This window comes from Acanthopagrus latus, chromosome 3, assembly GCF_904848185.1.
Source record: "Acanthopagrus latus isolate v.2019 chromosome 3, fAcaLat1.1, whole genome shotgun sequence".
Lineage (NCBI taxonomy): Eukaryota > Metazoa > Chordata > Actinopteri > Spariformes > Sparidae > Acanthopagrus > Acanthopagrus latus.
In genome coordinates, this window is record NC_051041.1 from 23163025 (window position 1) to 23188845 (window position 25821).

The 25821-nt window shown below is 40.3% G+C and overlaps 1 protein-coding gene across 2 annotated transcripts in view; it reads right to left on the reverse strand.

Annotated features, from left to right (window-relative positions):
• Nucleotides 1-468: 468 nt before the first annotated feature.
• The window catches only part of trappc9 (trafficking protein particle complex 9), a 207940-nt gene continuing 182587 nt past the window's right edge, over nt 469-25821 (reverse strand). For both annotated transcript variants that reach the window (XM_037093057.1, XM_037093056.1), the window contains 2 exons: nt 3901-4124; nt 469-1957 (listed from right to left, as the gene is read on the reverse strand). In XM_037093057.1, the coding sequence (XP_036948952.1) occupies nt 1778-1957; nt 3901-4124 (404 nt within the window). In that variant the 3' untranslated portion in view covers nt 469-1777. The remainder of the gene's footprint in view (nt 1958-3900; nt 4125-25821) is intronic.

Sequence of the window (25821 nt, forward strand, 5' to 3'; positions counted from 1 at the left end):
AGTGAAGGTTCAACATGTATCCCATACAAACTGCTGTTTGGACCGGTGGTAACCTAAAGGCTCGGAGGGTGAGATTGTTACCCGAAGATGGCTGATTAAGGTTCCCAGATGGAGAATGCTGAGTAGTTTTCCTGACAGCACACCAGAAGTGCTGTGGGTAAACTGGTTTACTCCCAGTGCTTCAGGAAGTAGCAGGAGAGGTGTCTCGTTACATAGTTTGCGAGGTATCATGTTGTTCAGCCACCCTCCCCTGCATAAGTAAATGTTAAAAATGATTATTTGTAAGCAGTGTTTTCCTCAGTAATCTCTGTTTATGGATTTCGGTGTTTGTGAATGTCAGACTCGAGTTTCTGAAAATGTTGAGGCAATAAAGGTCACCTCAGGAGGCAGGAAAAGAAGGAGGCCGCAGAGATATAATGGCTGCAGCAGACGGATGCAGAGTTTGAATAATGAGCTCACGAACAAATGTTGAGTTCTTTTAACATTTATTTACAACAATTATAGGTCACACATGATGATGGACTAATCTAACACGGTTTCATTCATCAGGTGTTTCAGTGTTGTGGCACAGAGGTAAGGGAAACTGTCCATACAGCAGTTGAAATAAATATATTTAATTGTGCACAGCTGGCTTCTCATTCTGGCAGATCATATCCAGGGTTGGAGTGCAGCTCTTCTTCAGTGACGACTCCGAGGTCTTCTGCTCCTTTACGCTAATTTCTGTGACTTTTTAAAGAGAAGATCTGTTAACGAATCCACTGAATTAATGGCACTGTGACTGGAAAAAAAAAAGAGAAAACAGTGACTATGATGTGAGTGCATGGTCACACCAGAAAGTGGACAAGTTGGTGCTGAAAGCTTGGTAACATGTAAATCAATTGAATTTCATGGCATGACTACCATTCGTTAAGATCAGTCTAGCTAGCTGGCAAATGGCTACAGCTAGCCAGCCCAAAACACATGTTAAAGGTGCAATACGTAGGAATTTAGGTCCAGGATGAATTTAAATGATTGACAGAACGGGAGGTAATAAGATTAACACCAATGATGTCTACTTATTGTGTTGCAGAGATATCAGTTGAAGTTAGCATGCTAACCAGCAACATGCTGTGTCATAATACCACTCCCAGCTCCCAGTCTTGACTGCTAGCTGCACAGCGGCAGGTCCAGTTAGTATCAATATGCTGTTGATACACAGAGTAACATCACAATTTAATGATCTGCAAATCCTTTTTCAACTTATACGGAGTTGAATACAGCATTAATAAAATATATTTAATGTTCAAGCTGATTCACTTTATTTGACCACTGGGCAGGTTTTAATCACCCCACACAGCCAAATGCACAGATGATAGCTGTGTCATTAGCTACATCTCAACACATGCACTGAGCGTATGCAGGAGTGTGTCTCTGTGAGTTTGTGCTCTGCTCTGACCGATATCAAACTCCAGTAGGTTCTGTCAGACCGTCCAGTTTCTCTTTTTGTTCCTCTCCTCTCTGTATGTTTATGAAAAAGACCTGAGGTCAAGCTCTTATTTTTTTTTAAACCCGGATTTAAAGATTCACGTTGAGTTCTGTCTGAACACATCTGCAGACCGAGACATGTAACAGCACTCAAGTGTTTTGAAAACAAGAATTCAAATCCCCTCACACACACCCACACACATGCTGTAACCTTTTACATTATCATATTTACATGTGTGTATTTACAGAGAACATCCACATCAGAACTATCTATCCTTCATACAGAACTAAAAACGACGAGGCCAGTGGCTCTTCACGCCCCGGCCTGCAGCGGAGTGTCCAGGGTCCGGATGTGGACGCTGGGCAGCATGAACCAGGCTAAAGGAAGCTCTCGTCCAGCACTGTCGTCCTGGAACTTGATGTTAAGGTAGAAGTCTCCAGTGTAGAGGAAGAGCAAGGCACCCACACAGACAGAGCTCTCTTTGGGTTTAACCTGGTGAAAGCAAAGACAGACCACAGGAGGACTCATTAGCAGCCCTCATAATGAAGCTGGCGCACTGTCAGCCACAGTGAAGCCAGCAGGAGTGAAGTTTGAAGCTGATGGTGGCTTTGATGGAAAGATATGAGCGAGTGCAGCGTTTCCTCCCCCACCAGTTGAGAACAATTCCCAAATTGAAGTTGTTTTGCACATTCAGGAACATGGGGAATTCTTTCATCTGCTTTTCAGACTTTAAACTCTTTGTTCTGGCATCTATCAAGTCGATTTTCATCGCCTTCAGCATGTTGAACATTCAGGAGGGAGAGCTGTTACAGACAAAGCCTCTCCTCTGATCAGGCTCGTTTTAATTTAAAGATTTCAGTCATGATCTGTGAAGGACCACACCTGTGTTTTTGTCATTTTAAATGATTTAGCAGAGGACACTCTAGATTTTAATGTATATCTTTCCTGTGAGAATAGTCACTAGTTTCTCGTCATTTCAAGTCACACGTTACCGAGACTGTTACCATGCTGCAGTTTTGTAATCCTGCAAACAGCACGTCTGCCTCCACTGTTCCTCAAGGTACATAATGTGTGTGTTACATTCTGCTGCAATGAAACACAATGTTAATAAACAAAAAGCAGCCATGATTATGTAATGGATACTAATTACAAATCTTAACAAGTTGCGCATCATATCGAGTGGAACTACTCTCTGCTCGGAATGAAGGCCAGCTAATTCATGCAATTAGAACATGGTGCCTCAGAGTCTTAAATGAACATGGACTGTTAATGCACTGTTGCAACCACTATGGGCCACAGGCAAAGCCATATAACTCCAATCACTGTTGCAAGTAAAGGCTCAGCAGAGATGTTTATTAATGTACTTGTCAACAACTATATTAACACATAGGAGCACTTCCCTCAAAGCTTTCTTGAAAGATCACGTTCACCACAGTGAGACGGATGCACACACAACAAGAAAACATGAAGCCTCTGGCCACGGCCAAGTTATAGCTGTTGACAAATACTGTTTACTAATAATCATTTACAAATGTCCTTATAGCTACTCCACTATAATTTACCATTTACTGACTGGTTGTACTTTTACATGGTTTGTGATTCTACAGCTTTTATTACAGCCTACATGCAGATGTGTTCAATAACCTGTGATTAAGACAATTAGCTGGAACAGGTACCAAGCTTGGGACTAGCTGAAAACTGCCCATCAGCTGTAATCAGAAAGGTTATTTTCTTACTTTTTGAGCCTTTTCCCATCAAAGCATATATTCTGGCAAACAAATGAGACAAAGTATGATACCTGTCCATTGGAAGAGTCACACAAAGCCTTACTTCGATGATAGTGAAGGTTAATGATGGACATTGCCTCTTTCCAATCATCAATTACAAGAGCTAATTAAGAAGGCAAGTTTTAACACGTCTGGTCTAACTCTTTAATCTTCATAAAAAAGAGGAAAAAAGGAATCAAATATTTCTACTGTCTTGAGGGAAAATGTCTTACTTTGTTTATCTTGTACTTGGTGTCACATTTTGCTTGATTTACACATTGTCTCCTGTCTTTCCTCTTTATCTATAAGTACTTTGTCCTTCCTAGTTCCCCTCTCATGGCTGACAAATGCCTGAATCTGTTCTTGTACTCATTGTAATGTGTTGACTTACATTGCATTTAACTATTATAAACTTGAAACATTAATAAAGAATTTTAATTAGGAAAAAGTAGTGTAATTGTGTTAAAACTAATCATTCAGCTCATTTACTTTATTATCAGTGCACTGTGTGTGTCTGTACTGTAAGCTCAATGCTCTTTTTCCTGAAAAGAACTTCGGGCATATTCTGCAACAACCTGAGGCATTCTGGTTACATAATGTGACATAACTGTGCTAAATGTACAGTGTATGTCTTCCCGTTTGATGGTAAATACTCCAGCCCATACTGACCGTGTCAATGTAGAAGGTGTTGGAGCCGATGAAGGTGACGGCCTCCTCCAAATCGTAGTTCTGGACTCCGTTCTGGAAGTCCTGATAGGGCATCACAGTCAGAGCCAGGGGGCCCACAGAGTTCTTGCTCAGATTTGTCAGTTTTACCTCCAGGCTCACAGGGTCGCCCACTTTACAGTCGGCAATGACATCACAGTCACATGGCTTCCCATTCACGAACACATCTGGAGACAAAGACAGAAAGAGAGAAAGAAAGACGGGATTAGCAGGACTGAAGGGGGACGCTTCTTTTGTCTTGCACTTTGTGCAAAAATGAAACTCTGAAGAAATTGTTTCAACATGAATACGACACTTCAAACCAAAAGTTAAATCTAGTGCACGGTCATTCATGGGATTCCCATCCAATCTCGTCTTCATTTGTATTCATCAAAACTCGGCCCAAGCATTAATGGTCTATCATACAGCTTCTCATGGAGGATCAATAGGCTTTGTTTGTCCTAAAATACATTTTATTGACATCAGAGGAGCGTGCTGGAGCTCTGGGTATTAAACCCAATTCCCTCCTGTTAATCTCATGCATGACTAATTTCTGTCAAGACTGGAGGAATGAGATTGTTGGAACAATCCCAAAGTGCACACACACACACACACACACACACACACACACACACACACACACACACACACACACACACACACACACACACACACACACACACACACACACACACACACACACACACACACCCTACCCTGAAATACATTTCTCTTCTCTCACACCTCCCCCCCTCCTGTCATAACCAAACAAGAGACACTGAGTGAGTTCAATTCAATTCGGCTAATGTGGGGCCAGTCACTGCTGATGTGGCCCCTATTTGGCGAAGGTGCAGAGGGAGACACGATGATTTGTTTTGAACAACGAGCGCAGTGAACTGAGCTCTCGCACACTCCTGCCGGGCTGAGGAGAAGACTGACTCCGAACACGGGGGATTCAAGAGCGCTCGAACAGATCACCCGGGTAATGAGTCCTACGAGAAAAAAATGGCAGCGTGCATACACGAACACTCATGCACAAACCGGTTGTCATACGCTTTCGAGTGTCACACCCGCGGCTGTGATAAACACTGTGAGTCAGGGCGGCTCTGTGACAGCCTGATGAAAGAGGCGAGCTGCGCTCGGTGCCGCTGGTGTGCCGATCTGTTGCGCACAGCGAAGGGTGGGGGTCAGCGGGTGGGGGTAGGAAGATAGACAGACAATCCAGCAGGAGGGAGAGAGGGGAGAGGGTGGGTGTGGGCAGCTGAGGCCGTGCTGTCACAGTCAGTGGGAGAGCCCCGGGAGGCTGCAGCTACAGGAGGTTGACATTCAGCTCCACGTCTGTATTAGAAGCACACTTCAGTCAACACAGACAACCAGCAGCACGCACTGAGAGGCCCAGAGCAAGGCTTTATCCCCAAGAGTTTGGTTATGAAAACATATTAAAAGATAAAAATAAAGAGATGGCCTTTTATTAAAAGGTTCTTTATTACTCAGGAAATGTTACTCTTCTCTGATTACATCATGTACATTATTTACTATACTAGTTATTTATAGGAAAAAAACATCAATTCTACTGTGATATTTGATTGAAGTCATTTTGAGACATTCTAATGCTGAATTGTTACTTATTATATCTTTAACTCTGGTATTATTTTGATATAAGAATAAAACAGAGCAAAAGTGATACTAAGCATTATACATGAGCTGCAGTATATAACTGCAGTATTGTAACTGAACATTGTACAGTATCCAAGTAGATATTAAATACTGCAGTAAACTCCCAGTCATTAATTTGCAGGTCACATGTGATTGCAGCAGCAGAGGGAAATAAAGCAAATCTAAAATAAAAAAAAAAAAAAAAGAAAAAGAAAAAAAAATTCATTAAAAAAGATTAGTCCTCATGGTGATTCATTTTAATTTCATTACAAACCCTGTAAACTGAATAAAATATCACATTACAGGGTGCCAATGTATCATTTATCACTGAGGGAAGCGCTGCCATTTCACCTCCATTTTGTCAAATAGTACTACACAGTTCCAAGTCAAGTGCAGATTATCCTTTTTGCATTTTCAATATTTTGGTGCCATTTGTTAAATGAAAACGCATCCACACATTCAAATCTGTGCTCAAATAATCTAAGATTTATTGCAGTATGTGGATCCTTTTTTCTCACGTTTCAATAGATCGTATCTCCAGAACCTCAGATATTACCGTTTGAGTGGCGGTGTTTGTTTTCTGTGGTTGACGATCTACTCAACTTGGTATCCCGTTGATTGAGATAAACTTTGACTTTGAAACGATCTGGATTAGAACCAGACCGATAATCGCCTTTTGGAGCTGATGCCAATAACGATATTATGGGGTAAACATTCCAATACTGCTATACTGACCTCTATACACACATTGTTTTGCAATGATTCCAGAACACTTTACAGTTTAACAATAAACTGAAACAGCTTCAATGAATGTAATCATAACAAACTATCCCAAGAAACTTTTTCTGCATAATAATCCCTAAAAAAGAGAGAAGGTTTTCATATTGTTGCATATCGGCTAACATTTAGGCCAATATCGATATATCTATGAACGCCCAACACCTGCCAAATGATGTATTGCTCAGGCTCTAATACGGATGTAAAAAAGGAAAAATAAAACACTTGTATGAGGCAGTGAAGAATTCAAAATGGAAAGAGACAAAAGCTTTTGGACAAGAACAAGCTGAGAGAATGTGTGTGTTTGTTAGCAATGTTGCTGGATGAGCTCTTCGTAATTTTCCTTTCCTTAGCTGTGCTTACTTGAGATCACAGGAACTTGTTGGGCCAATTCCTTTCCTTTTTTAGGAATGTGACCAAACTGCCTGTCTTAACACCCAGATGAGATCCAATCACAATCCACACCAGACCATCTCCACCCCCGGATGTGGCTGATGTGAGTGCATTCTGCACGCGTTTACAATTGAATTAATGTTTGTTTCCCCTCATCCAGATACAGATCACTATAGGCTTTACAGTGCAAATATGTATAAATATTGTGTTTGGACAGTATTGGTATTACTCAGCACTATAAGACAATAAACTTTTGACCATTTTGTAATTTTTGTTGTTCAAAAATAATTTCAATTGCCTCTCCTCCAGTGAACTGCATACGGAAACTCGTGCAATTTTGCTTTTCCTGGAAGATCTCTGGTGATGGTGCATTTAGACACCCAAACCCTCATATACATGCACACATATATATAACACAATCCTGTTTTAGCCAGTAGCGCTGAGCATATAGTGACACCTTAGCATGTAGTTATATTTAGTTTGTTCAAAGTCTTGTTGCTAGGAGATGTGCAAATTATAGGTAGCCTACATTGGTTCTAAAACTGGAAATAAATTCTTTCACATTAAAAGCGAACAAAAGAGAATGGTTAGTCTGTAATGAGCTGATGAACTCCCACACACACACAAGCCTCAGTCACACACACCCACAGCCTCAACATTTGCAACACAGTTTCTCCACTTTGCTATCCTGGATTGTGTATCAGCACTCAGGCAATCAACTCATTTGGATAACCGAGAAAAAGCAGTGGGAAGAACCGGTGGCCCGCTGCAATGACGACAGCTACAACTGTGTTCAAAGACACGTAATTGTGTATCACAATTCTTGTTATTCTGGAGGAAAAAAAAAAATTACAATTGTGATAAATTAGCACTGATGAGATGAGATTGGGTGGACAACTCTTTCATTATGTAACCTTCAAAACAAGTAAACCAACTAAGAATGAAAAGACCGAGGTTTCTCTGAGGCTCTCAGCAAACATCTGTGTATCTTCACAGAGGACACAAAAGGGCATGATAAAACGCTGCTGCTAAAAGGATCGTTTGAGCATTTCCTGTCGTGCAGAGCTGAGTGCTGTAGTCATGCTGCACCGTTGCTCTCTTGTTTACCTCCACAGTGCTTCTGTTAAGTAGCTATGTCGAGGAATGTAGTGTCCCCAGAGGCTGAGTGAGCACAGTTTGATCGCTTGGACCAAAATTGTGACTGAAAATGAAATAAATTAAACCAAAAAATGACAAACGTATTTTGTTTCCATCAAGCCATCAGATTAAATATTTCTGTTGTTCTCAAGGCCCCACCAGGTTTATGTTTTTTTTGACTAGTCAGTTAATCAAAGGGGCTCGGTGGAACAACTGTGTTGTGCAGGAAGCCATTCAACTCCATTTGTAAACCAATGTTAACTACTGTTGCCCTCTGTTAGCAGAGAGGCACAGAGACAAGACACTGGAGACCCTGCAGACAGTCACATCCTTTGGACGGTCACAGAAAATCCGACTTCAGTCCATCACAAAGAAATCCATAGTCCAGCAGCATCAATCAGCGTAAACAAGTCTTCCACACGTTTGTATAGACATCTTTAAAATAAACTTTCCTATAGTTTCCAATATGGAAAAGACCAGTATAGCTCATATCAGTGCTGTAGCAGCCTAAACCAACGTTAGCTTCAAAGAGGAGCCCTTTTCGAACAAAGACTCTGCATTATCGCTTCAACTAAGGCTCGCCTTTACACCTCCTTTGTTCGTTCACTCTGAACAAAGCATGCCAGCGCTGCTGAACCAAAAGAGGCATGACGGTGCACATCATGATGTTGACAATGGGTTTTTTTTCAACGCGTTTCCACCTGTTATGTATCGGTCGACAGTTTATAATCATATGGATGCATATAATGTGTTGTGAGTTACGTAATTATATAATCACCATCAGTGAACAGAGGACCCTGCATGACTCTCACTCTTGCAGATGGATGCTGTTTTCTGGGGGGAAAAGTTAACTAATCCGAGTGTTGCTTTTTTTCAATGCAAGTTTCAACACTATAGTGGAAGGAGACATGGTGAGTTAAGTTTTATGATCACCTCTATTCCTTTGCAGGTGCTGCCTGGCTCTGCTGTTTTTTGAGCAGAAATGTGAGGAATGAGGTATTTTTTTTTCCCTAATATAGGTTTCCAAAGACACTACCAGTTAGCACAATATTGTTATTTGGTCATGTAACGTTGCTTTGTGGGTTGAAGTGTGGGACAATTCTCTTTTATTTGATGAGTGAAGGATCTGTTTAGCTATCAGACTTCGAACACCGCTGCCGGCTTTTCCATTCACACAGACACTGGCTCGCCTCTGCTGAGGCTCTGATACTACCCCAGGAGGCGGATCAGAATGTGAGCGAAACTGTCCCCCCCACCCTCCACATCTGAGACGGCAAAGCAGAGTATTGGCACATGATTCCCACATAAAAGGGCAGTGTGAATTAGGCTAGAGACTGCACCAAAGCTCCAAAGGTGAAAAAAAACCTACAACAATGACACAGTAGGTGCAAAGAATTTAACGAAGAGTTTCTGACAATTCTGCTAATCAGCTGCTTTGTTGAAGTAGTAAGGGACTCTTTGTTTGTCTTTAATGAATAGCAGAAGCACACAGCCCACTTATTTCCGAACTTCAAAAACCGACACATTATGTTTTTTTTCCTGACACAAAATTAACATTAATTAACTACATCTGAGTAAAGTTGCTACTCTTGGTTGTCATTATTAAACTTCCATTTGTTGTAGCCTCTCAGGACAGTGCTAATTATGCAAATTGCAATCAAAATCATGGCTTTGAAAAGGAAAATAAAAAAACGTCGTAGTTAACATCCTGGCTGCAGCCAAAGACAAGAATAAAGTGTGGAGTTTCTTCACAACCTGAAGATGACATTAGCTTGAGAGTGGAGGCGAAGGAGGGAGAGCTGGAGAGGAGCAGTTTGGCCATTTAGAGGAATTGGGCTAATAAAACAGACCACAAAACACAGAATAGGTATCTGTCATCATAAGAGAGGATGAGGAGTTGGAGAGAGAATTATCACTGCGACAGAATACTGCTCCAACAAGTGCTGCACGAGCAACAGGTACACCACAGGCTGAGTGTGTGTAAAAACGCTGTTAGTTCAGAGCCGACTTGGGACTCTAGTCTGCTCATTTTTTAATGGATCGATTTGTTGTGTTGTGACGGGTTCATTAATAAACTGTATGGAATAAGAGGAATTGATCTGTTTATTAATTACCTGCCCGTTCTACCGTGCAGGCACAGCACTCGCAACATATGACGTAACACGTGTAGCTGCGTTCGGCTTCCACATTAGCAAGCACGCAGCTGCAGAGTGTGCAGAGGCAAAGCGCTGCGGCAGGCGTCGCCACAGCAACCAGAAGAGAATCACAGAGACGGGGAGGGGGGGAGAGAGAGAGAGAGAGAGAGAGAGAGAGAGAGAGAGAGAGAGAGAGAGAGAGAGAGAGAGAGAGACGACACCTTCTCTCCTGTATGAGTATGAACACCACAGATCAAACTACGACTCAGAGATAAAACAAGCCTCTCCGCCTCTCGTCATAGCGCTGTCACCCATGAAGATAAAGATGACGGCCGACACTCAGAGGTTTGCCAGTGTTTACAGGATTATGTTGCGCTTCACACCGGTTGTCGATTCAGCTCATTAAGATTCACTCACAATACTGTGCAACAAGAAGGGGAACGCGGACAAATCGCAGCCGAACAAATATAGACGTCATGTTCATCACACCTCATGAAAAATGACATTTCTGGGTTGCATGTTGGGAAAGCTTATCAAACAAGGGGGGTGTTACTCTGCTGCTGTAAAACTGATTACTTCAGCAGTATGGTATATTTTAGGGCAGGCTCTATTAGTAGGTAGACCAGAAATGGTTGTGACACTCTTTGTCTCAGCACCTGTAACTGGCGGAATCATTGCGGTCGAGCTCTCAAATTTTGACACAAAGTGCTGTTATTTGTTTACTTAAAATTTGTAATTACACCAACTACGTCATTAACTGATGTCAGATATAAGGAGTTTCATTGCATTTCACTGCAAGGTATGTTGTAGCAATAAAGACTGAAGTGTGAAGAAAAGTTGCTGTTCCTGATTAACCTGACCTTCGACCCTTTGAATATAAAATGCCATCATTTCATCCTATTAAACATTTGTGTAAAATGTTGAAATTATCACATGAATAGTTAAATATTGGCCAAAAGCCCGTTAAGTAAATTTGCAGTGACCTTGACCTTTGATCACAAAAGTCTAATCAGTTCATCCTGAAGTCTAAGCAGACATGTATGCCACATTTGTTTCTGAAACAGCACATTCACAAGATCTAAAACTAAGGAAACATGATGCCTGCAGCCACAGAAGTTGATTGCACCAGAGAACTGATCAGCAACTGTACAAATAAGCTGCCAAAGACACTGAAATGCATTGCTACCTAGCGTCAACAGCATTACTAATGATTTTCCTTGAATGCCTAGTGGCATTTCTGTCTGTGTAGACTGAGACAAGATATATGTCATGCGATCAGAGATCTTAATTACAGGAACACTGTAAAATAAATTGGTAAAGATATGATGGTATTTTGCCCAGAATGACTTAATAAATAAAACATACCAGTGACTCAATCACTGGGTGGACAGAGATGATCCACCAACTCTAGAATACAAAGCACAATAATGCGTGAGTGTTTGTTTTTTTTTGTTGTTTTTTTTGCTGCAATGTGCTATCGTGAATACTGTCCAACAGATGTTGAATTCATATAAAACAAACCTTCAACATCAACAACTGTTTAAAAAAGTGGCCTTTAGCTTCACAACAGAAACCAGACTTGCTATACATTTAAAAATAACACAGTTCAATTGACAAATATCAAGGCAGTGATAGATAACCATGTTAATGTGCTTCAGTTACAGTGTCCATTCTTCCAGGATGAACATTAACAAAGAGTTGTGGTCCGGCCCAGATGACCAGGTCATCAGGGTTTAACAGCTCATCCCGGCCAGCAGCCGATAGCCAGGCAGGGTCATTGATGAATGCTCTGATGGAGCCGGAGGATGTGCTTTAAAAGGTTGAGGTGCGCCGCAGTAAGTCTAAAAATAACCTGCTGCCTCCAATATCCCCCTAAGCCATCTGCCCCTTTTATAATTATCCCCATAACAACCACTCACTTGATATCTGTTGTCTTTTCCTTCAACAAACGTTTAAAGATTCCATCTGCTCTGACGAAAAGCAGCCAGGAACACGTCTGAATATTCTGCTAAGATTAAACATCTCTACATTTATCACCTATGCATCTTATACTGTAGACTTTCACTTCTTCTAGACATTTGCAGTCTAATACATAGTGCGTTGGTTAAGGTAACGTAAACTAACCATACATTTGCAGATTCTCCCACTGCGGCATCTCTCTGAAAGGTCTGAGTAATCGCTGTCCATCTGTGCTTCTCTTTGAGATCTAACACTGAGTGTGTCTAATTATTTCACTGTCAGCAGGACATATTTAAAAAGCGTCACCCCAAACAAGCAGAACTGCTCGGGTGCTATAATTTCAATCAGCAGTGAGCAGCAGCCTGTGGCAGAAAGACTGGGGGTTACAGTATGTTGCAGCAACAGTTTGTGAGCTAGGTGGAGTAATACTGGCTCATCTCCTCACAGGACACCTAACTGAGCTGAGCTGCTCCCAGCCTGCACACACTCATGGCTGCTCTATGAGCATCATGACCACTGGAGTCACAGCATTACTCATCCCAAACATTCAACATCCCTTTCATTCCCCACTGGTGGCTACATGACTTAATGTTTAGTTAAATAACAGTTCTCCTTTTCAACCTCCATTCGATCTCTCTGTTTCCTGTTTGAGAACACTGAAGAAAAGAAGGGTACTCTGCTGGCTTGCTGTTCGAATGGTAGCGCCCAAGGTTATCATTGTTTGGCATCCTTATCCTTCACTAGCAGCTGCACTCAACAAGGCTTTTAAAAGCAGCAGAATACTGCAAGGATTCAAGCAGTAAGATGCTTACACACACTTGTTGAGACATTCAACGGTGCAACTTATTGTTGCGTAACATTACGACAAGTGGGAATAGGAGTGCGCTCTGTGGTGCTCTAAAAGGGAATCACAATAGATCTGAAGAGTCTCTTGTATAAGTGAGAACAGAGGAATAATGAATGACTACAAATACAGCCTGACATAGTGGCCAAATCTTTATCAAGGATAGCTCTTACTGCCTGAATCTCACATATTTTTAATGGTAAACCTACTTTTAATGATAAGTGTCGCTGAGGGCCATGAATATTAAGAGGCGTCTCCGAGATGAATTTTGAGCTGCCAACAGCAACAGATTACTCTATGTTCGTACTAATAGTTGCCTCATTTGCTTAATTCATTGGTCCCAAGGGGAAATCTTCCCCTCAGGTTTGGAATAAAACATGAGAAAACACAATAAAATACACAAACAGTAACAAACGTCATGAAGCAGTGATGTCTGTATGCCTTCAATGCTAATGGTAAATAGACTGCATTTATATAGCGCTTTTCAGCATTCACCCCTTCACACAATGGTGGCAGAGGTGACAATCCAAGGCACTACATGCTCATCAGTAGCAACAACCACTCATTTAACACAACAATGGATGAGCAACCAGGCGAAATCTGGGGTTCACTATCTTGCCCATGGACACGGCATGCAGACTGCAGGGGCCAGAGATCGAAACACAGACCTTCCGACTGGTGGACCGCCGCTCTTCCTCCTGAGCCACAGCTGCTTGTTTTTGGGTCATCAACCTCATTGGAGCCAAGGGAAAACACTGGAGCACCAATTCATTAGGATTCAATGTCTGGGGAACCACGAATGTCTGTACAAAATTTCATGGCAATCCATCTAATAGTTTAGATAATTCAGTTTAGACCAAAGTGGGCGATCGACCAACTAAATAACTGAGCAATATTCAGAGAGCCAAGGCATTTATAAAGATTCCAAAGGATCCATTAAGACTGAAGGCAACAAAATGTAACTTCCAAGAGAAAGAAGTTGATTGTTGAGTCTCATCCCTAGATCGACAAAGGGTTATGCTGTGGGTTGGCAGCTTGGGTCAAACACCAACCCAGGCTGCCACAATCTTTTACACCACAAATTCGGAACTAGACCCAAAATGTATCCACTAGAATAGAGCTACAACAATTAATTAGTTTCTTGAGTCAGCCATTAATTGGCAACTATTAGAATAAATGATTAATTACATCTGTCTTTTTAAAGAAAAAAATTCAAAACTCTCTAATTGTAGTTTTATTTATGAGAATATCTTCTGGTTTCTTTATTTCACAGTGACAATAAAGGGTTGGGGAAAAAATGAATTCTTCAATTCTCGCTTTAAATACAGTATTGAGTAAGAATGCAGAAATTAAAAAGCCAGGTACCAAAATTATGATCGCCTGTCACAACTCTGTGACACTGACTGTGCGTTCCTTATGGCTGAACCAGTTGTATGGTCAAAACCAACGTACGTGAACATGCACGTCATGTTTGCGTTCTAAGGTAGGCTACCTTGTGAACAAAGATAATGGCCGTAAATCCATCTTGTTAATTTAACAGTGGACGATCACAAATATAATAGGTTTTGAACATAGCAAACAGTTGCACAGTGAGAAAAAAATAAAAAATAAAGTATAGAAATCACAAAAATATAATGCATCGAGATGCATTTAAATCATTTAATTATCTGAAACCATAGAGCCATCTGAATATGAATCTTCATGAGGTGCCAAAAACCATAGCCAATCTATCCCCACCTTTTTGACCAATCCTATTAACAAGGTCTTTTTAATTGCCTCTGTATGTTTCTCGCTTTTTAGAGTCTGTAAACAGTTTGTAAACACAAATTGTATAAGCTGTTGCAGCTATAAGCACCAATAATCACCCTTTATTTAGATCATGTATCTTGCACATTTGAGTGTTTATGCAAACAGGAAATGAATGATCAGTTTTTTTAATATATGGAGCCACATAACTCAGTGCATCATACTGTAATGAGCAGCGGTGTGTAATAAAGTGGCTATTAAATCTATATTTCCATTTGCCTTTCTGCCTCTAAATTGGAAGCATTTAATGTCTTGGGGATTACGTCATATCCACATACAGACTAGCTACTCTGCTGCCACCAGAGTGAAGAAAGAGGGAAGGTTTGGCGAGAAGAAGAGGGCGATATAGTTTGACAACACGTAGCCACGTGGGACGTTTCTTCAAGTTTTTCAACTGAACTATGAGTTTGGCTGATCAGGAACAATAACGCTGTAGTTCTAGTATCTATGCAACACAGCAACGTCCCAAAATAGAACAAATCGATAGTGTGGTGGCAGGGTGCCATTACACTTTAATGGCCCTGTACTGAGATGGCTGTCTTGGCTTGGGGCTTCCTGCTGTGCAGTTGCATTATTATTTGACCTGACACTTTTTTAGAAACTACACCTAATATTTTGAATACTCTGTTCAAAGATGAGCAATGCCTGTATTATAACCTCTGCAGTAAATATGTAATCATACAGGTGCAAAATACATTTGTAAGAGTGGATGGAGTCTGTGTTTTTTATTCAAGGACTGATTAAAATGACTCAAATGTAGCTATAGTTGATGATTTAACTTGGAATTGATCTTGAATGCTGACGATTCTATACAGCACTCGTGTATATGAATTGTGGTTTGACTGGATAACTCATCTCACTGATCTCACATCAGCCTTGACACTCTGTTACCCTTTGCTTCCTGCGGCGGCTGTTGGTCAACTCTCACTTTTTGTAAAACTCTGTTTTTGTGTGACCTCCAGAGCACACCCAAACACAAAGTAAAAAGAGATATTTGACCTAAACACCCACTGGAAGCCTCTCCAAAGACACAACAGCATCCTTACATGGAGGCAATGAAAGAGAGCTACCAAAACCGTGACAAAAGCACGCGGGTTACAATATCAGCACCCCTAGTACAGTGTTTTTACAGCTTTTCTGAACAACATTCATGCTTTGTCTTAAGTGCAATGTGTGATTTATAAAAAATGTCACCATTTTGTTTGTATAGTGCATTTAATTGAGTAAAATCCAAAAAATGTGCTGTCTTGGAATTTGTCAACTGAATGAAAACAAAAGGTCTTGGTAAGCAAACTTTTTAAAATTTTCATGCAAGACTTCAGCCCCAACTATCAAGTGACATTGCGTGAGGCAATTAAGGCTTTTAATAACTTTTTTTAATACATGCATTAGTACTCCTCAACTGAAATTGCAGAAGTTAAGAATTAGGAACATTAATATTTATATTTGAAAACATCAAAAATGTGTTTGATACCTTGGAAACGCTGCTCTGTTTTTGTCTACAGAGCTCCGGAACATATTTTTAATTGTACTGGAAAGTGATGTTGCAAACTTTTTTTTTTTTGTTTTTGTACTCGATGTTCCAGCCTTTGAGCAGCATCCTATCAACCCAGCAACCTGTAATCTTCTCTATAATTTCTGGTTAAATTGAGGTCCCCCATTAACTCTGCAGGAATGGGTTCTTTAAAATGTTGTGTTTTGGTGCAGATGCTTGTATAACAGTTAATAGTTTTTGAGTGTTTTGCTGAAAATGATCCTCAATCTGTTATGACCAGGAATGTGTTTTTCTGCTGTCTGCTGTGTTTTAGCCAGTAAATAGCTTCAGTCAAATTCTTACTTTTTAACTAATTGTGCAGAGGTTTAAATGTCAGTAAGTACGAATTAAACCCAACGCAACCACCCTAAACTTGATATTATAGATGTTGATACAGCATTACTCTACTACACATTCACAGTATTATGGCTAGTATGCCGATGGAATAAATGTTCAATTAAACTTCCATTAAAGGCAGAAGTTGTGACTAGACATGATGACTCTAGAGCTCTGGGTGTAAAGGAAGCCACATTATTTTAAAGTGATGCTTCCCGAGTTCTGACAATAATAAATCAACATATCATATTGAAAAAAGACAAATAAAATAGATTTAAAAACACAACCCTCATTTAGATGTCATCCCAAATAGACCGGAAACAAAATTATGTTTAGGTTCATCATTGTGTTTACTCATGAGGATCCCTTTCTGTGGCTGTATGGGAGGTTTAACTGCATCGCGGCTCAGTTCTTTTGACATAATTATGTGCAAAAGCAGAGTTTTGGAGTATTTATAAAACATGCTACAGTACAAAAGTCATTAACCTAAAGAAGAGAATCAATGAAAGAGACAAGTTCCATAACAAGTCTTTAAGGGCCAAATATCTGGCAATCTATCTGGCATTTTTTTTATTTTTTTCATTTTCATTTCACAAAAAATCTATCTGCTCAATCTGATCATAGCCTAAAAAAACAAAAAATCCAATCAATAATCAGATTAAATTAATCTACACTTTCAGCCACTGACATGTTAGTAGGAAAAGTGTACTAAGCCGGTAGGATACACATTTCAGAACTTGCCAGAAATCATAAAATCAGTGAAATGGGTGGTTCTGCTGGTTGAATTTAGTTGTTTTCACTGTAAAGTTTAAACATTTTGCCTTTATGGCTTTGTTTGACAGGTCAGGCTACGAACCTGACAGGAAACTGGGGTTAGAGAGGAAGCTTGCAGTGAGGGGCTGCAGGTTGGGCTCAAACCTGGGCCACTGTGGTAAGGACAAGCCTTTGTACCAGCTCTACCTTGTCAGCTACCGGGCCCCAGCTGTGCTTTTTCTAGATGGTTTCCCTCACTGTACTCGAAAATATGCAAGTCTTATGGGAGTGTCCATATCTTATACCTGAGTGACTATTCAGCAGAAAATAGCACAAAGTAAGCACAACCACAATGCTAACATGCTCTCAATGACAGTGACCGGGTGGCATTGCTAAACGGACAAGTAGAGGGATCAGCAAACTCATTGCTGTTCATTCTGAGCTGAACATGAATATGTGTATCAATTTTGTGCTAATCCACGCAGTATTTGGATATACTGTATATTTGGATGGATTAGACAAAGCTGTTGATTCCACGGTTGCACTACAGGAAAGGTCGGGGGATCACAAAGTCAGCATGATTCCCCCCTCCCCAGGCCCTGAATGTGTGTATGACATTTTCTGATGACAAAATTACTGTTGATATATTTAAGTTTGGACCAATCAACTGAGCAGCTACATTGCTTTCCTTATAGCCATGTTGCTAGCTTGGCAAAAGCTAAAAGCAAAGCCCTGGCATCTCATATGGTAGAAAGGCAAGCCCCTCCTCTCTGCAGCTACACTAAGAAACTGAAACCAGTAGGCTGTGCATATTTTTACATAAAAACCCAGACCTTGTGCAACTATAATTTTGTGGATTTATTGTTCCATTGCAAGAGTCCCATTGCTATGTGAGTTCTTATTCCCTCTCTGCATATCTCCCCAGTAAACCTCATTACACATCAGCAGAATATGAGCCATGGCTTTTGACAATCCTTCTTGTCTGCTTCCCTTCCCACACATTCACCTGTAACTAAACAGCATTAACCCTTTAATGATGTAATTTTTCTGTTTTCCAAATGTAATGTATTGCCACTTGGCCTTAATGAGGGAAAAAAAAACACCTTTTTGTTGCCTTCAGTTTGGGATTTATGTCAGAAAACTAATTGCTTAAGACTAATCAACAAAGCAACCCATTCATGAACTCACCTGCTTGAAGGGGAAACAATTCCATATCTACAGTACATAAGAGAGGACGAGCCAAATAGTAGCTCTCCTTGGCTCAGTGGTAGCTTTCATGATGAATGGAAACAGCAGCATCTCCCTGCTTATTTGACCTTTCCAACAATACATTTCCACATTTATGCTGAATCTTTAAAAAGCCTATTACAACAAACACAAAGTTGCTGAGACAAAGTTACAACTAAAACACTGTCATACTTAATGCAATTTCATACTCCCATATTACCATGGAAGCTTGAAGCACAGTCAGCCATGAGCTAATGCAGCAAGTCTGAAGCTACTGGTCTGTGTCTGTGCTGACTTGGACAGGAGATGAGTGTTCAACAGGCCTGCCGACTGAGCATTTAAAAGAAAATCTCTGTTAATCACATATGGATGGAAAATAATTAGGGCTATCTTCCCCCGGCAGACGTCGATAGCCTGGGTGGTGAAGCAGGAAAAAACAGCTGCTGCAATAAATCAGATCTGATAATTCAGTATGCGGATTTGAACACGACCAGAACAGTTATTCTCACGGTCAGTGACGGACTGTAATTTCACTGCTTAAAGATATAATTGTTACTCTAAAATAATTATTCCGCACAGTAAAGCATATGTCCTTCCTCACTGATCACCTTATTTGACCTAAGACAAACAAACGCCATCCAAGGTGATTAAAAATAGGGTCTTATTGTCCACATTACAATTGTTCACTCTGACTCCTAGAAAATCAAGCTGACTGGGTGTAGAGCCACAAACAAAAACTAAGTACAAAGTTGTGCTTTTATTGACTCTGGCCACTGACACAGTCCATAAACTCATTTATTCATGTATTGTCAATAGAGTGATTCCGAGAGCGTCTGGTCATAAAGTAATGACTTGGATGATTGATTTGTCGGTTTGGCATGGGGGGGGGGGGGAAAGATGACACTGAAATCTTTACAGGAATAGTTCAACACTTTAGGAAATACAATCATTTGCTCTTTTGACAAGAGTTAGATAAGAAGATTAATGCTAATTTCAAATACACTGTCAAGGTACATCCTTAAAAACAATGACCTGTGGAGTGAATAACATTGATCATCTCGTTACAATCAAATGTTCTGCTTGAAAACCTTGGGTCCTGCAATTCATGTTGATGCCATCTTACAAGCACAACCCACCTAAAAACCACTGCAGACATAGTACCTACCCTCATAGCAGCAGCACCCCACCAACATTGACCCAACAGGACAATGGACACTGCCACACGGCAAACTGCTAAGGAATGACCCATGGAACACGACAAAGAGCCCAAGGTGTTGAAATGGCCATCTAGCATCCTTGGGACATCCCGAAACAAGTCCAATCCATGGAGGCACCCATCGTAGATCAAATTTGGCTCTGATCTGCTAAGACATGGAAACAGGACCTCTGGGGTATCCTGTGGTGTTGGCACTAGGCTGTGCGATAGATGCTCCATTGGTTTGGGGTCCAGGAAAACTGGATGTCACATTGATGCCTTGAGCTCTTTGTCATGTTTCTGGGCCACCCTAGGCCAATTTTTCTCAGGGTGGCAGGGAACATTGTCCTGCTGGGAGGGCCACTGTCATTGGTTAATGCAGTTGCTAAGAGAAAGAGCACTCAGGCTGCAACAGTGTTTGGGCAGGTCCCACGGTTTCCCAGTTTAACGTTTGCTTTAACATTTAGCCAGTATATAAATATGATACATACTCATCTCAATCATATAGCCTGGGGCTAATGAAGACATAGCCTGGGGTAACCTATCCTTCGTTAGCTCCTCCAGCTCCACTGAGTGATTTATCTCCCCACAGGGGGCTTAAAGCGCTTTGATTCTGTTCTTTCCGCTCATTTTGTAAAGCACTTCTGGAATATCAAACTCTGAACATACAGTAATGCAGTTCCGAGTAATATCTGTGATTACAACTCTGTGCACATCACATCTAATTAAATTTGGATTCCTTTTTTTTTTTTTTTTCTTGAATGGCAATTTCTTGAAGGTATCATTATAATTAATTGGGTGCTATCTTGCTCATTGGCTTAGAAATAGACTAGAAATATTTCCGGGGTGTATGGGGGCTCATCTGGTTTGATAAATATTACAACACCACAACTGGCCTGGAAAGCAGTCCCCAGGGTGCATGTAATTGGCTTGAAGCTTATTAAAATAAAGAACACATTTCACAGTATATAAAACTGAAAATTGCTTTGATTATTTTTTAATTGATCATATATCTTAATTTGCGAAATAATGGGATAAACTGGCCTTACAAACCGAAATAAACATAATCTTTGTGGAATCGCACAGTAAAGGGCAGTTAAGTGTGTTGACCATGCCAGAACAATATCCACATTGGGGTGCAGACTGCCTTCTGGAAACAAACAGATGCAAACAAATTCAAACGCTGCACATGAGGAGTACAAAGGCTCTATCACCATCAAATATTTGCTCACTGGGATGGTATGGCACTGGATAGTGCAGGGAACATGCTGCACTGTCAAGTATCCACCTTCTCCTCTGACATAATCTCCAAGAATGGAAAACCAAACAAGGCCACTATACAATAGCTTGCTGTGTCAATTCCTCGCTCTACACTGGCACAACATCAACAGGCAGCGGAGGTGCTTGTTTGAGGAGGACAGATTCTAAGTGGGGGAGTTGGAGGAGGCGCTGGCGACTGTTTTGACTCATCTCCAGAAAAATCATTAGTCATAAGTCATTAGCAAGCCTCCCGTGAGATATTCACTGTAGTGAGGACTAAACATGGCTGCTGTCATATGCCGCGCTGCACACTTTACTCCCATTTCCCCGCCTCATTACTATGCTCTGCCTCCCTGCCTTTTCTTCCTCTAATTATGCAAATGAATCCACTTTACCTTCGACATTAAAACTCTAATATGTGTAGATACCTTCAGGCGTGGTGGTGGAATTCCTGTCCAAGTCCTAATCCCAAAGTCAATTGAATACAAGTGAGAAAAGGTACTGCTCCTGTTGTTTTGCTGACATCCACATTGATCTCTGCTTAATGAGGCACAACCTACACCAACATGATTAGCTTTCATGACACTGATCTTAGAAAAGACAAACTCTGTACAACTGTATAAGACTCTCATTCCATATATTGATATCGTAAAATCTGAAATGACGGCTAAAACAAGTGAGAACATTTTCAACAGGTTGTAAAAATACTGGTTCTTCACTGAATTTAGTTTTATAGTTAAAAAAAATGCTGTTAAAACAAACTATAAGGGAAAAGGTTAGTCTGACTATGTGCTGTCTTAAAGAAGTCAGGGGAAGCACCTCTGTTTCCCAATCCGCCTCCTCTTTGTGTTTCAAGCTTGCCATCATGTGGGAAGTTGAAAGCTATAAAAATTGCTCCTGATGACGCACACAGAGCATTGACTAGAAGAGGATTTCCCAGGAAGGAACCAAGGGGGTGCTGCAAAAGGGAATGTCGTTTTCTTATGTAAAAAAAAAAAAGAAAAAAAAAAAAGAAGAGCACAACAAAGCCCTGCCTGCACACCCACACACAATCTGCTGCTGCACGATGTTCCTGTTGCTGCTTTTTTGTTTCTTGAGTAGATAATAGGACACAGACAGGTGCTGTGGGTTACAGTACTTTTATGATGCAATTATGGCCAAGACAAACTAACCCTAAGTCACTTACAGTTACAAGTCTATAACTTCTGTTTGACAAACTGTCAAGGGACGTGAATATACAGCACAGAAAGTTCATCTAACAAACTTTTGGTTGTGTTTGAAGAGCAGAAGAGGGGAGGTGAATTGAGGAAGCAAGGACTCTTAGGTTTTAGGGTTAGGATACTCAGTGCTTGTTTTGTGATTGACTGGCAGGTGCTATCTGAAATCATATAGGAAACTTCAAACAATGATAGAAAAATAGGTAAATTCCTATGTAAATCAGTGCATAATACAGCCTGACTGATAATGGGTATGTGAGACCATGATATACAAAGCAGGATTTTTTTACAGTTAAAAAATAAAACAAACAAAAACTAAGTGAGCATTTTTTGGTTGGGAAGATTTTAACAAAAATGATAATAATAGGTTTGACAATATCTTTAATTTAAAAAAAAAAGTGTTTCTCATCGACTTTTTCAAGATGTTGATCACACATTCTGAAAATATTTCACTGGGATAATCAATACCAGCTTTCAAATAAAACATGTTGTCTCACAGTCAGACTTCAAAATCCATCAACTGTGTATATCCTTTGGAATGAAGTTATTTGGATGCAAAAACCGCCGCAAGTAATGCTGATACGACCTGGCCTTTATCTGTCTGTTTAGTGAAAACCAATCAACAGTTTGTGTCTGAAGAGATAGGTCCTTATCAAACTATTCCATCAAACGCTTGAAACAAAATTGAATATTTTGTAAAAATCACATTTAAAAACATGAATAAATCACCAATTTTGGTGAAAAAAAAACAAACAAACAAAAAAAGGAGTGGCATGACATGTCCGACTTTCTGGGTGAAATTGTCAGTGTGAAACAGGAACACGAGGGTAATGAGCTGTCACTACTGCACTGGGGGGCAAATCAGTTGAGACAGCAGAGCTGCCTGCAGGGTTATTATTTCCTTCACAGAATGAATGGCAATCGCTGTCTAAGAAAGTTACTTCAGTCACCTGCAGGGGTATCAAAGATTCAGCAAGGGCTGCTGCAAAAGCAGAGTCCTGTCATTTAAGACTTGCTCTACCATCCCCCTTACTCACATACACTCAAATACACAGAGATTCTTTATCTTACTTTGTAAACAAACTCTCATTACCAGAGAATATACTACTAAAGAGGTGAGTGATGTGTGTGTAAGAATGAATAATGAACTTAAGTGGGTTTGACAAGGCTTGAAAGTCCAAGGTTTGTAACTACAGCTTTGGGTCATTATTTGTGTGTGTGTGTGTGTGTGTGTGTGTGTGTGTGTGTGTGTGTGTGTGACCATGATGACCATGTTCAGCCAGAGCTCTTGTCTCTGTTGTGATCTTTTAGTAATGCTTCACTGCAGCTCTTGTAATGACTGCACTGTTGCATTTTAACACATTTTAATTACCACCGTTGCTGGAGATGAATGCACTTAATTTCAGATGTGAGACTGTCAGCCAGCATACAGACAATAATGATCAGCATCAGGTGTGGCTGAAGCTGAAGAGAATGTAGATCTTGTGTGTGTGTGTGTGTGTGTGTATATATACATATATATATAAACCTCTGTTGCACTCTCTGAAGGATTTCAGACTGTGTATGTGCAGCGTTTAAGCCAGGACTGTCTGGGAGGGCATCAAATGGGTCCATTAGTGCTTTTCTAGGGAATCACTGATCCATTCGAGGTGGGGAAAACAGTATAAACAAACACATTTTACCCCCGGTGAGTACTACACAGTAAAATCAAAATTGACATTCAACCTATTACATAAACCACAGAACTAATTTAAGTTTCCATAATGCTAAAGAAATTAGATTCTTTAAAGAAGTATAAAACTGAGCTGAAGGAAAATAGGGTAAGAAAGTACTCTCCTTTCATCTGGGCTTAAGTGTGTCAATGATAAATATTTTAGTAGTATTTCACTAGAAGTCAACTTTCAAGTTTTTTAAATCCAGAAAATCAGACCAATTCATTGTCGTTCAGATTTGTTGATAATACATACATCATTGGAATACCTTAAATTATTTTTCTATATTGTAATCCATAAAAAAAACAATGATTATTTAGAGGTGACCGCTATTTAGTAATGCACTAGTCGTGAAGACATTTTGTGTCAGTTTGTTAAAGAGTGTCCTGCAGTGCACTATTACTGAGTAACATTTTTCATATTTTGTAGTCGTCTAGCTCACAGGGTAAATGTTAACACAGCTTGCTAAGAGCACTGACCCTGAAATTGATGTGTGTGGGGTGAATTGGGAATTTATCATGACGAGGCGTTCTATATCAGGGTTATTGACACTGTATGTAACCCTTTATAAATGCATTCAGTGGCATCCAAGTCTAAATATTTTTTGGCCTTGGTGAAACTAATGCAACACCTAGCTGGGGTTATAATCAACATCATCTTTATCACAGCAGGGAATGACAGCTCTCAAATCACTGGAGTCAACTCAATCCAGCTGAGTGAGTTTACTCAACAAGATTAATGGGGAAATAATGTGAAAACTCTCTAACAGGCTGAAGAAGGTCAAACAGAATTAGCTTATGCTAAGCGATCTAAGTTCCTAGCCTCTAAATTAAATCACCCTGAACTGCATTACATCTCTAACCTGTCCGCCATCAATCACCCACCTAAAGCAGGTACCCAAATGCACTCGCTCCATCAGTCTGGGCTCTGTGTACCTGTCATCTCCTTCTCCTCTCCTAGATCAACCAGTCAGCCAGTAGAAACTCTTCCATACTTGTCCACCGGCCACACTCCGTCTTCCTCACTATGTCGCTTCTCAACTCTATCACCCCCTCTCATTAATGCTGTGGGACTTGCTTGTCGTAACTATCTTCAGTCAAAAGTTAATTCCTCCTCCCTACTCTTTCTCATTCATTTTTATCCCTGAACCTATATCCCCTCTCTGTCCTCTTCTAACCAGCTAAATCACTACAATCTTTTATCTTAATTTCCATTACTCATATCTTCTACTTATGTGAGACATTGTTACAATTGGTGATATCTTTAACAAGCTGAGCTTTTATTCATCAGTATAAAAAACACTGATTTGAAAACTGGACGATTTGGGTGGGATGATCACTCAGCTGAGCAAATCTGATGCTATTTCTCAAGAGCGGTAAACTGAAAAATCCTAAAACTCTGGTGCCAAATGCTCACTGTGGAGGGTTATGGATTTGTGCTTCACTTCTCTGAAGTCATGCCCTTCTCTCTTTATCTAATACAACCCACTGTAGTTTTCCTAAATAATAAAACACATTACTTACTCTACACCAGATTTTTTTACCAAGAACAACACTCCAAAACTAAAAAGGTATGAATTGTTTTATGTTAACTGGTAATAAAGACAATAAAACAGACCATTATACCACCATTGCAAAGTATTTACTTAAACTGGCTAACATAATTTGAGAATTTAATGACAATCTAATATGGAAAACATAATGAATGCTGGGAGCTATCAATTATTTCTATAGTAGATAAGTGGGGTATAATCGCTCTAGAGGTCATCAAGGCGTTCATCAAGAGACAGCCAGGGGTGTAATAAATGTCTCTGGGTTAATAAGAGTTTCAGACTAAGCCACAAAGCAGTGTTCAGCCTCATGCATTACAGGACACTTGAAGATGATAGATAGAACAGATTTCTATTGTTTGCAGCAAGTTTTCCTCTTGATGAAACAAACTGGT